The sequence below is a fragment of the Ostrinia furnacalis genome, unplaced genomic scaffold (genome assembly GCF_004193835.3).
Source record: "Ostrinia furnacalis isolate ACB-3 unplaced genomic scaffold, ASM419383v2 OfSCF0209, whole genome shotgun sequence".
Classification (NCBI taxonomy): Eukaryota; Metazoa; Arthropoda; class Insecta; order Lepidoptera; family Crambidae; genus Ostrinia; species Ostrinia furnacalis.
In genome coordinates this window covers 507,844-519,683 of record NW_021130448.1, presented here as the reverse complement: position 1 = coordinate 519,683, position 11,840 = coordinate 507,844, and the positions used below count along the sequence as shown (strand labels likewise).

At 44.5% G+C, this 11,840-nt stretch overlaps 1 protein-coding gene across 1 annotated transcript in view; it reads right to left on the bottom strand.

The window, feature by feature from the left end:
* Positions 1-976: 976 nt before the first annotated feature.
* Positions 977-11,840, bottom strand: part of LOC114356264 (dnaJ homolog subfamily C member 13-like) — a 60,618-nt gene continuing 49,754 nt past the window's right edge. The window contains exons 26-36 of the mRNA XM_028309354.1: positions 11,530-11,721; positions 9,210-9,386; positions 7,535-7,696; positions 6,933-7,151; positions 6,389-6,521; positions 5,339-5,632; positions 4,453-4,565; positions 3,493-3,665; positions 1,842-2,094; positions 1,134-1,322; positions 977-1,096 (exon numbers count right to left, since the gene is read on the bottom strand). Of these exons, the coding sequence (XP_028165155.1) occupies positions 977-1,096; positions 1,134-1,322; positions 1,842-2,094; positions 3,493-3,665; positions 4,453-4,565; positions 5,339-5,632; positions 6,389-6,521; positions 6,933-7,151; positions 7,535-7,696; positions 9,210-9,386; positions 11,530-11,721 (2,025 nt within the window). The remainder of the gene's footprint in view (positions 1,097-1,133; positions 1,323-1,841; positions 2,095-3,492; positions 3,666-4,452; positions 4,566-5,338; positions 5,633-6,388; positions 6,522-6,932; positions 7,152-7,534; positions 7,697-9,209; positions 9,387-11,529; positions 11,722-11,840) is intronic.

The window sequence follows — 11,840 nt, the reverse complement described above, 5'->3', positions numbered from 1 at the left end:
GTCCTAATTCAGTCACGCGCGATAATCTCCCAGTTTCTGGGTGGTTTAAGAACCACTTTGGCGAGGCACTAAGGCGGGAACCGTGCGGTTACGGTATGATGGAAATGAACGAGAACTGCTCAACAACCACGCGACTATAAATTGCTGTATCTGAACCAGGCGGAATACTGGTGGCGTCGCGGACTCGGCTGGATTGGTAACTGATTTTTGTTGAAATAAAGAAACTGTAATGTACTTTCAAGAAGAGAGCGTAGCCTTCCTACCTCGGTGGTGTCCTTGGACAGCGCATTGAGTGTTTCAGTCAGCAGTTCCCGCAGAAACTTGGGGCTGCGCAGGTTCCAAATTATATCGGCCTAGCAGCTTGGCTTGGGATTGAACAAACTGTTGTTACTTCCTTCCTACCTCGGTGGTGTCCTTGGACAGCGCATTGAGTGTTTCAGTGAGCAGCTCCTGCAGGAACTTCTTGGGGCTGCGCAGGTTCCAGTGCGGGTGCTGCAGGAACAGCTTGAGGTACACGCCGCCCACCACCACCTCGCCGGCCGGCGCCCACGCCTCGTCGCCGGCGGAGCTCCGCTCGAGTGTCTCGCGGTCCTCGAACTCAGTTTGACGAAGACATTCGCAAAATGGTCACACTCAGAAAAAGTTAAACCCTGCCATTTTTGAAATAATTCAACTTGTAAGATGAAAATGTTAAATGAATGACCATATTTGAATTCGTGACGAAATGCAAATGGGAAGGTCTGCGTCAAACCTCTCGAAGTCCTAATGCAGTCACGCGCGATAACCTCGCGGTTTCTGGGTCGTTCTTATTGTCAAGACATTAAAGCGGGAACCGTGCGGTGGATGCAAATGTTCGAGAACTGCTCAACAACCACACCACTATTGCTATATCTGAAGTCTGAACCAGGCGGAATACTGGTGGTGTCGCGAATTTTGCTGGATTGGTATCTGTTTTTTGTTGGATTAAAGAAACGAGTTATTTCCTTCGTACCTCGGCGGTGTCCTTGGACAGCGCGTTGAGCGTTTCAGTCAGCAGCTCCTGCAGGAACTTCTTGGGGCTGCGCAGGTTCCATGCTATGTTAGCCTCGCGGCTTGGCTTGAGATCGAACAAACTCTTGTTATTTCCCTCCTACCTCGGCGGTGTCCTTGGACAGCGCGTTGAGTGTCTCAGTGAGCAGCTCCTGCAGGAACTTCTTGGGGCTGCGCAGGTTCCAGTGCGGGTGCTGCAGGAACAGCTTGAGGTACACGCCGCCCACCACCACCTCGCCGGCCGGCGCCCACGCCTCGTCGCCGGCGGAGCTCCGCCCGAGTGTCTCGCGGTCCTCGAACTCAGTTTGACGAAGACATTCGCAAAATGGTCACGCTCAGATAAAAGTTAAAGCCTACCATTTTTTTAATAATTCAACTTGTAAGTTGAAAATGTTAAATGAATGACCATATTCGAATAATGCAAATGGGAAGGTCTGCGTCAAACCCCTCGAAGTTCTAATTCAGTCACGCGCGGTAACCTCGCTGTTTCTGGGTCGTTCTTATTAGCGAGGCACTGAGGCGGGAACCGTGCGGTTACGGTATGATGTAAATGAACGAGAACTGCTCAACAATCACGCGACTATTGCTATTGTATCTGAACCAGGCGGAATACTGGTGGCGTCACGGATTCGGCTGCATTGATGCCTGTTTTTGTTGAAATAAAGAAACTGTAATGTACTTTCAAGAAGAGAGCGTATCTGCATCTTAAAGGCCGGCAACGCACCTGTAACGCCCCTGGGACTGCGGGTGTCTATGGGCGACGGTAATCACTTACTATCAGGCGATTCGTCTGCTCGTTTGACTCCTGTCACATAAAAAAAAATCCTTCGTACCTCGGTGGTGTCCTTGGACAGCGCGTTGAGTGTTTCAGTGAGCAGCTCCTGCAGGAACTTCTTGGGGCTGCGCAGGTTCCAGTGCGGGTGCTGCAGGAACAGCTTGAGGTACACGCCGCCCACCACCACCTCGCCGGCCGGCGCCCACGCCTCGTCGCCGGCGGAGCTCCGCTCGAGTGTCTCGCGGTCCTCGAATATTGAGTTCGCGTCGCGGACTTGGCTGGATTGGTGCCTGTAGACGCAATTAAATAAACTGTAGTTTACGCGAAGAGACTATTAGAGAGAAACTAATGCCCGTCTTCCCTATAAATCCCTAATTTTTAAGTGACCTCTATGGTAACAAATAACAGGAATTTTGTTGTCAAAAGGGTCACATAAAAATTAGGAATTGATGGTGAAAACGGGCATAAGAGACTTATTAAGTGCGTTTTTGATAGTTTTCAATCGTCGAATAGCAGCTGAATTGCTAGCATAAAAAAGCCAACATTTACCAAAACCATCTGCTCTGGCTACCTCTGATTGTCATCAGGTCATCAGAACCTGTCGGTCGCTATAGAAAAACAGGCCTAACTCTCGTGACACGTTCAGTCGGGTCGAGCATGGTTCGAAAGTTAGTATAACAACAGTTATGATTACGGAGTGGTAGAATGGAAATGGAGTTGACCATCCTTAAGAGGCTGACAATAGTGACTGAGTTTCTTGCGCTGCTTCTTCTCAGCACTGGCCTATATATTGTCCTGAAGTAGTGGTAGGATTAATACTGGGACGTGTAATAGTGCTTTTTAAAAGCCTACTTGCATAAATAAATGAGTTATAGCCTGACCAGGAACATAAAAACCCTGGCATAGAGGCGCTTCAATTGCATTTGATAGTGCAACACTGAGTACAGTCGTACATGTGTTACATTAATACGCTAAATTTATGTATTTAGGATTACGGGCTAATTTGATATTTTCATAAATAAACGAAAAATATTATTAAAGGTAACCTGGTTTAAATAAATTAAATGAAACCATCAATCGAGCTAGTACGATTTATTTTATTATTCCTCAATAATCAAATTCAGAACTTGAATATTCAACTGCAATGTCTGCTCATGAACGCTTCAAACTCGGTACTTCTTTCCCAATTCCATAAAATTCAAAACTTAGAAAGTGACAAAAAACTTTAAAACAGGTAGTTGAAACAGACTACAGCTAATTTTCATAGTGGACTGTACTATTCGATAAACATGTCAGTCAATTTGACGACCTTTGTCGGAAACATTATTCAATGAAAATATTGTCCGAACCCTTAGTATTTCTCTTCGACAAATACATTAACACATCGTGAACCACTTTTCTTTCACGACTATAAAAATATTTTAGCAATTTAATTCACAAAATCAATTGCACACATTTAAAATAAAGTTTGTTTACACTTTGACAACAATAGACTGACATGCAAGGTGACATGTCAATGAAGTTTTCAGTTACTGTTGCCATTAATAGAAATTAGTACCATTAGTTTTCCGCAACATGGCGAGGGTTTTTATGTTCCTGGTCAGGCTATATATGAGTTTTTTAATGAAAAAACTGTGGCCGTCGGAAAAGAATAGATCAATGATGACATGGACTAATGTCACTCATACCTGTCTCTAAGTCCAGAGAGGGTGCGCGCGACCGCGGCCCTCGTGTCCTCGCTCCATACAAGCTCGGGGTGCTCGTGCTGAGCATCGAACATGTGCACAGCACTAGCGGCGCCGCCTTCCCGCATGGCTTCGGCGAACACTCCCGGCACGTAGCGGGATATCGTTAGGCGAACCTGTGAACAATGTGTACCGATTATATGCGGCTTATTATGTCATAACATCAACTTATTTTGCTTGATAGACTTATATATAATTATGTAAGATTTTCATGTAATTACTTTGTATGTAATGTTGTTGGTATACCTCAATAAATAAATAAATAAAGTAATTATCACATAAATTGTAAAGGGCCTCCGCTAAAACTCCAGCTGTTTCTGTCGAAAAATAGTATAAGCGGTGTGGCACGAATCACGCGCATTCCCGCTACCTTTATGAGGGTGGATGTTCCACGCTGCGTTTTCCGGTACGTGGCCTCCACTCCAGAACCTTGCGGCTCCAAAAAACCTTGCATATTCCCTATTTCCTTAAATAGACCGAGTCAGGACGTTTCCATACGCCTGCATCACGCGCCTTCCTGCTACCTTTATGAGGTTGTCGGTACACCTCGTGGGTGGACGTTCCACTGCGTTTTCCGGTATTTTGCCTCCACTCCAGAACCTTGCTGCCCCATCGGCCGTCAGTTCTTCTTTATCTAAAAAAACCTTGCATATTCCCTATTTTCTTAAATAGACTGTCTGATCAAACCGTCTCGACCAAAGGGGCGCGCAATTCTCATCGCGCGTTGGTTCCCGCTGAAATGACGACAAATCTCGACATGACGGTTAAGTCATGTCGTGATTTTTGAACGGGCGCCTCTTCAGCATATTTCTAAGATAATCATGTCTATTCTTGTTTTGTCCGCCACATTGTTATTCTTAATAAAGATTTCTTATTCTTACTATTTGCCAGTCTACAACCCACCTTGGGCCCGTGCAGTTTGTCCGCCATCATTCGCGCAAGCAGCTCAACGGCCGCCTCGCGCGTCTCAGGCAGCTTACTATTGCAGAACAGATCTAATAAGTATATCACAGCACCTGCGGACACAACGCTACCGTCAGTATGTTGTTACAGTATAAAATAAAACAGCAAACGGTAAAGTACAAAAATATACAAAAATTATCACTGTCACGGGATTTTTGCAACAAAAACACTTTTATAACATAAAATTCATTGCAAATGACGCCGCATCTCTTCAGTCTGCCCGCGACCATGACTCGTGCCACCGAGTTGAAACGTCGGAGGGTTTACCGTTATCTGCTTATCGTTATAAGTGTTTTTGTTGCAAAAATCCCGTGACAGTGATAATTTTATAGTAAAAATGCAATATAATAGCAGAGTAAATACAAATAGGTAGGTTATCTTCATAGAAACGCACCGAGCGCGGTTTGTATGTGAGCGTGCCAATACGTATGCGGTGCGCACTTACACACTGACAAAAATTGGCGCAACTCTATGAAGATAACTTACTCATTTGTATTTAATCTGATAATAGTTTAAAGTTGTACTAAATCTTTCTATAGAGAAAGGAAAGGGAAGCTACTCATGATATTAACTGCCTATGCTTGCGCGGATGCAGCGTGCGCCACTCAGTTTTACTTCTGGCAAAATCAGCTGGTTAACGCTCACACATTCTTAGGCTGAGTTGCACCACCTAACTTCAACCGTAACTATAACGATAACCGGTGCTTTTTGTATGGAGTTTGACAGATTTTTGACGTTACTTAATGTTAAAGTAAGATTTCAGCCTTAGTTTCTTGAACTGCTAGAAAGAGACAGAGATAATAACCTCACTTCAATCAAAATTTACCTTTAGCTAAAGCCTCTTTAACCAGCGTAGTGTTGGCTAACAGCGCGGACAAGGCCGCCAACACATCTAATACATCGGGGGCCCCAGGAATGGCCACTCTAGTCAGCCCAGCCACCGGTAACAAAGCCACTAGGTGGCCCAGAACGCCACTAGCGGCCACGTCTTCCACGCACTCCCGGCTGCCCGCGGTGGCTCTGACCGCTTGCAACGCAGCGTTTTGGAGGCGCGGTTGCGATCGGGCGGAGAGAAGCCCGAAAATTAGACCGAACTGCCCGATGCATTGGATCTCAACACCTGCAAAAAAAGTTAAATTCAAATTCAAATGTCAATGCGGCGTCATGTCAAGTTAGATAAATGATAATGGACGTACAGTAGGCGCGCGAGTTCATGTCCATCGGGGCCTTACTTACTTATTTACTTATACTTACTTACTTACTTATAAGTTGCAAAAAATATGGAATAGATATCGACATTAGCATAATTAGTTAGGTAACAGCACTACCGCATTCCTCAGGATGGACATGAACTCGCGCGCCTACTGTAAAATGATAGGTAGTGTTAAAGATAATTTGTTTTAACATAGCTTAATATTTACTCCCCATACCCGTCTGGCCAAGACTGGTTGAGGTGACCTGATGTTGGTATATTTTTCCCTTAGTCACCTCTTACGATATCCACAAAGAAGAGTCACGTGGTGGGTCATATTCTACATGTTTGGTGACTTCACATGCGTAGACCAAATCCTCCGTCCCTCTATCGTTGCCTAGATTACCTGTAGCCTTATCGACGTAACAAAACTTCAACGACAACAAAACACTGAGTTGCGATCCTATCGAGTAATCGTTCTATCAAAATGACCCTTGTGAATACGGATTTAGAACTGTTTTTCAATGGGATGACTTCTGAACGTCAGCGAGATCTTGACTGTCAAAATACGATGATGATGATTAATACAAACAACACTTCACAAAACAGCCACATGATGTCTTAGTGAAAAAGCAGTGGCGTATAAAGTCTATTCATAGCAAAATGAACCCTATCACAACTCACCAGGGTTCTTGATGATGACGTTGGCGATGGAATTAAGCGCCAGCGTGATGTGTTCAACGCGATCCGGCGTCATATCTAGTTGTATCTGCTCTTGGATGAACTTCAGCAGTTCTAGGATGAACTGTTGGGGATTCTGGCGACAAGAGAACAAGTTTTAGCATATTTTAGCTACAATGGGTTTCAATTCGGAGATCACATTATTTTTTTTAGCAATAGTAGTCATAACAGTGATTGATATTTGTCAGGTTATGTACTCCTTACCAATAAAATGGCGACGACTGTTTGCCCTATTGATTAAAGATCGTTTATCGAAGTGAATAGAATAAATAGGCATTTCTTTTTAAATTCCTATAAAACAACATATTTCTCACTCTCGTATGAACTGAGAATCTGTCATCGAACGGAATAAGAACAAAGTGCACGTAGTCTATGTATGTGGAGATATCCCGTTTAGCAGTCTATGCTTCATTTCACTTTCTAATGTTTGGCTGTAGTATGTCGTTTGTAAACAGCGAATGGATTAATGAAAATCATAATTTATTACCTCGATAGGGAACTCCGGCTGCTCGTTGTAGATGTGTATGTAAACGCCACCAACGGAGACCAGGCCCTCATGAGCGGAGTACGCGAATGGCTCCAACAAGGGCCCATCTTCCTCGTCAGAGAGGCGGCTGTTTTGAAGCACGTCTTGCAACTCGGCTCGTGTGCTGTTGTCCCAGACTAGGTACGGTGTGCGCCAGTTGGATGTTAAGGTCTTTAGGAGCTGTGAAAGACACTTTGGATTAGAAAAAAAGAAAATTACAATAGAACATCATAGGTATATAGAAGTAAATTAATAACAGTGGCACAACAAAACATGAAAGAAAGAAGAAATGGTGGACTGAGCAGTGCCATCCTAGCGCAATGTCTTTATCATCGAGGGTCACGATATTATTATCGTCATAAAAACTATGAGACTGGTTTTCAGTGTGTCCCGAGATTAAATTGGCATAGCAGACGTAGCAATAAAAGCGCTTTTAAGAGCCTATTTGAGTCAAATAAATTCTAATAATATTAATTTCTAATGACATAATACGGATTTAAAGTCAGAATTTGGTAAAACAAAAGAGAATTTATCACAAAGAGTTACATCATATTTTTAATTACCTCGTGTTGATCAGTCTCGGCCAGTCGTCTGCACAGGTGCGGCGTTAGTAGCGTGTGCAGCGCGTCGCGTATCCGCGCGTCGTACGGGGTAGCCTCTTCATGCGGGCCATACAAAGCTGCCAGCGCCACTATGCACTGTTTGGCTAGTTTGTTTGCGATCTCCTGTAGATAATAATAATCAAAGTCAAAATAATCAACTGAAAGACCTAGGACCTGCAGCTAAACAGTTGAGCATGTTTTGTTTTTTGTGCAATACAAAGTATTAATAGTCCCGTCAGCCACTCGTGGTAAGCTAAATATGCTTGTGTTAACTTACGAGTGGGCTCACCACAATAGTTGAAACCATTTTTAATTTCATTAAAAATGGCTTTTTGTTCTTGTACTGATTTCTGAATAAGTTTGTTTAGACTATTGTTAATACTTTTGTGGTACTTATTGGACTCTAATCGAGTGTGCGAGGGAGAGAGGTGTTGAATTAACAGATCTCGTCAATCCACGTCAGACTCATTATGCGTATAGTCGTAGCGCAGCGCAGCTGGCAGTAGCGCGTGTCTAGCGCCGGCACGCGCTAGCCCCACGCGGCTCGCCTTATCACCGAGTTATTGTATCTATAGCAACGAACCTGCTTGTTGGTCTCATCAGCCCCCACACCAGACTCAGTATGCGTATAGTCGTAGCGCAGCGCAGCGGGCAGTAGCGCGTGTATAGCGCCAGCGCGCGCTAGCACCACGCGACTTGTCACCAAGTTATTGTTTCTATAGCAACGAACCTGCTTGTTGGTCTCATCAGCCTCCACGCCGGACTCAGTATGAGTGTAGTCGTAGCGTAGCGCAGCGGGCAGTAGCGCGGGTATAGCGCCGGCGCGCGCTAGCTCCACGCGACTTGTCTTGTCGCCTAGTGAATGTATCTATAGCAACGAACCTGCTTGTTGGTCTCATCGGCCTCCACGCCGGACTCAGTATGCGTATAGTCGTAGCGTAGCGCAGCGGGCAGTAGCGCGTGTATAGCGCCGGCGCGCGCTAGCACCACGCGACTTGTCATGTCACCCAGTTATAGTTTCTAAAACAACGAACCTGCTTGTTGGTCTCATCAGCCTCCACGCCGGACTCAGTATGCGTGTAGTCGTAGCGCAGCGCAGCGGGTAATAGCGCGTGTATAGCGCCGGCGCGCGCTAGCCCCACGCGACTTGTCTTGTCACCCAGTTGTTTCTATATCAACGAACCTGCTTGTTGGTCTCGTCGGCCTCCACGCCGGACTCAGTATGCGTGTAGTCGTAGCGCAGCGCAGCGGGCAGTAGCGCGTGTGTAGCGCCGGCGCGCGCTAGCCCCACGCGGCTCGCCTTATCACCGAGTTATTGTTTCTATAGCAACGAACCTGCTTGTTGGTCTCATCGGCCTCCACGCCGGACTCAGTATGCGTGTAGTCGTAGCGCAGCGCAGCGGGCAGTAGCGCGTGTATAGCGCCGGCGCGCGCTAGCCCACACGGCTTTTCTTGTCGCCTAGTGAATGTTTCTATAGCAACGAACCTGCTTGTTAGTTTCATCAGCCCCCACACCAGACTCAGTATGCGTATAGTCGTAGCGTAGCGCAGCGGGCAGTAGCGCGTGTATAGCGCCGCGCGCGCTAGCCCACACGGCTCGTCTTGTCACCAAGTTATTGTTTCTATAGCAACGAACCTGCTTGTTGGTCTCATCGGCCTCCACGCCGGACTCAGTATGCGTGTAATCGTAGCGCAACGCAGCGGGTAATAGCGCGTGTATAGCGCCGGCGCGCGCTAGTCCTGCACGACATTCAGCCGCCGCCGCTAAAGCGCCTACCGCTTCGGCGCCTGCGCATGCCGTATCGCCCAGATGCTGGAAACAATACATTTTACATTAACCCTATGAACTATCAATACACCATGCACAGTAAATTGCTCACCAAAGTTACGTCTATGAAAGATCAGGACTCTAAGCTTATATTTGATAAACATATCGATTATGCGATTAAAAAAGCGTCAAGGTCTCTTGGGTTCGTTATTCGCTCTACAAATAAATTTAAATCCATCAAGCCAATAAAAGTTATTTATTGTGCCTTCGTGCGCAGCATCCTCGAATATGCCTCCGTGGTCTGGAGTCCGCAATACAATGTTTATATCTCCCGCATAGAATCCATACAAAAAAGATTTTTGCGGTATCTACAATTTAAGTGTAAAGTTATTGATCATGGCTATGAAACGAGATGTAGAAGATATCATTTCCTACCTTTAGAAAAAAGACGGCAAGTATCCGATATTTCTTATCTGTTGAAAATTGTTAGTGGCGATGTCGACTGTCCAGAACTATTACAAAAAATAGATATCTGGGTTCCAAGAAAACTACCAGTAAGACGTACTCAGCCGCTAGCAATTCCCAAAGTTAACACAAATTATCGCCTCAACTCTTTTTTTATTCGTGCGAGTAAATGTTTTAACGATATATCAAAAAATTATAGTGATCTAGAATTATTTCGAACGAAACCCACTACCATAAATAAATTATTCAATTCAAACTTTTTCGACTCCCACTCCAGCGGCGCTTAAAAAGCATTGTTTACTGTTAAGTTTTCACTTGTAAATTCTTTTAATGTCTGCTATGGCATATGGTCTATTTGCATCTTAACTTCCATTTGCGATTACCTATAAATGGCTAAGCAGATACATAATTTAAGGTCCCATTATTTGTATTGTATTGCTGTTGGTTATCCGAATAAAATAAAATAAAATAAATAAATAAAATTAAGGCGGTTATCACACTGCGGAGCGCGTGATTTCATATAAAAAATGCCACGCGCAGACGCGTTGTCAGTGTGAAGTGCCGCGCGTGTTTTCTACAGGGTGGAAACGTTAAGTGATCTCACTCGATTATTTCTTAACTATACAAGATATTAAAAAACTGGTTACTGATCCTGATAGTGCTTAATGAGCTCTTTCAAACGGAACCAATAATAAGTTACAGAATAAACTGGATCTATCTGAAAATTCAATGTTTCCAGCTTCCATACTAAATGTATGCATATTAGAAGTGTAATTTTTTAAATTTAATAATAAATACTTAAAATAAACTCGTAAATTGTATTCTTATTTTAAATTATTAATGAAAAACATTGGTTTTAGGCTTTACTTGCTATAATATTGTCAAGAGATGAGTGTCATGACTGTGGTAGTACTAAATGTATGGAAGAAGGAAACATTGAATTTTTGGTTAGATCCAGTTTATTCTGTAACCTATTATTGATACCATTGGATAGAGCTTGTGAAGCACTTTTAGAATCAGTAATCAGTTTTACGATATCATATGTAGTTTTTAAAATAATGTGACTTTACCAAATGTATGGAAGCTGGAAACATTGAAGTTTCGGATAGATCCAGTTTATTCTGTAACCTATTATTAATACCGTTTGATAGAGCTCATGAAGCACTTTCAGGATCAATAACTAGTTTATTGGTATCTTGTATAGTTTAGAAATAATCGAGTGAGATCACTTATCGTTTCCACCCTGTATACAAACTGAGGTACTTGCATACAATGATTAAATCTGTCGTCCCGCGTACCGCGGCGGAGCGCGGCGCAGTGTGATAATTGCCTAAATTAAACTATTCGGCACAAAACGAACAAATAAGACTTCTTGGTGAAAATTATTTTAACACTTCAAAACATGTAGTTCGTCAACTATTTTCTTTGTAATATGTAATCAGGCATTCGCCATATTGAATTTAGATTACTGTCATATTTAGTGACTCGCAAAATCGACTAATGACTCGATCAATTGATCAAAAGCGCCCTACTCTTAAACTCGCGCACTCACTGCGGCCGCCCGTCGCACAGTCGCGACAGCAATATAATACGCGCGAGCGATAAGGATGGGTAGCTTGGGGTCATTGGACGAAATTCTATCGGCTCGGCGACCGGACTTTAAGAGTGTGACACGGCACACCGCCGCGCTCACGTCGCCAGGCCTCGTGCTAGAGACACTCACCGGTCGCCTCAGTAAAGGCACCAGGTCCTGGCACAGCTGCGGCAGGCCGGCGCAGACCTCCCGGCAGGCCTCGAACCCGGCGGCCACCGCGAAGCAGCGCGCACAGTGAGCGCACACCGCCGCGCTCACGTCGCCAGGCTTCGTGCTTGAGGAGAGAACCGGCACGCAGCGCGACATCGCTTCGTGCAACACCTGGGAAACAAGAACAACACCAGTTAATAATACTAACACCAGAACAAAGTAAGTCAAGGGAAAACAAGTAGGGATATACGAGTGGATCACTCGTTATTATGTTATTATGAATCTTGTCT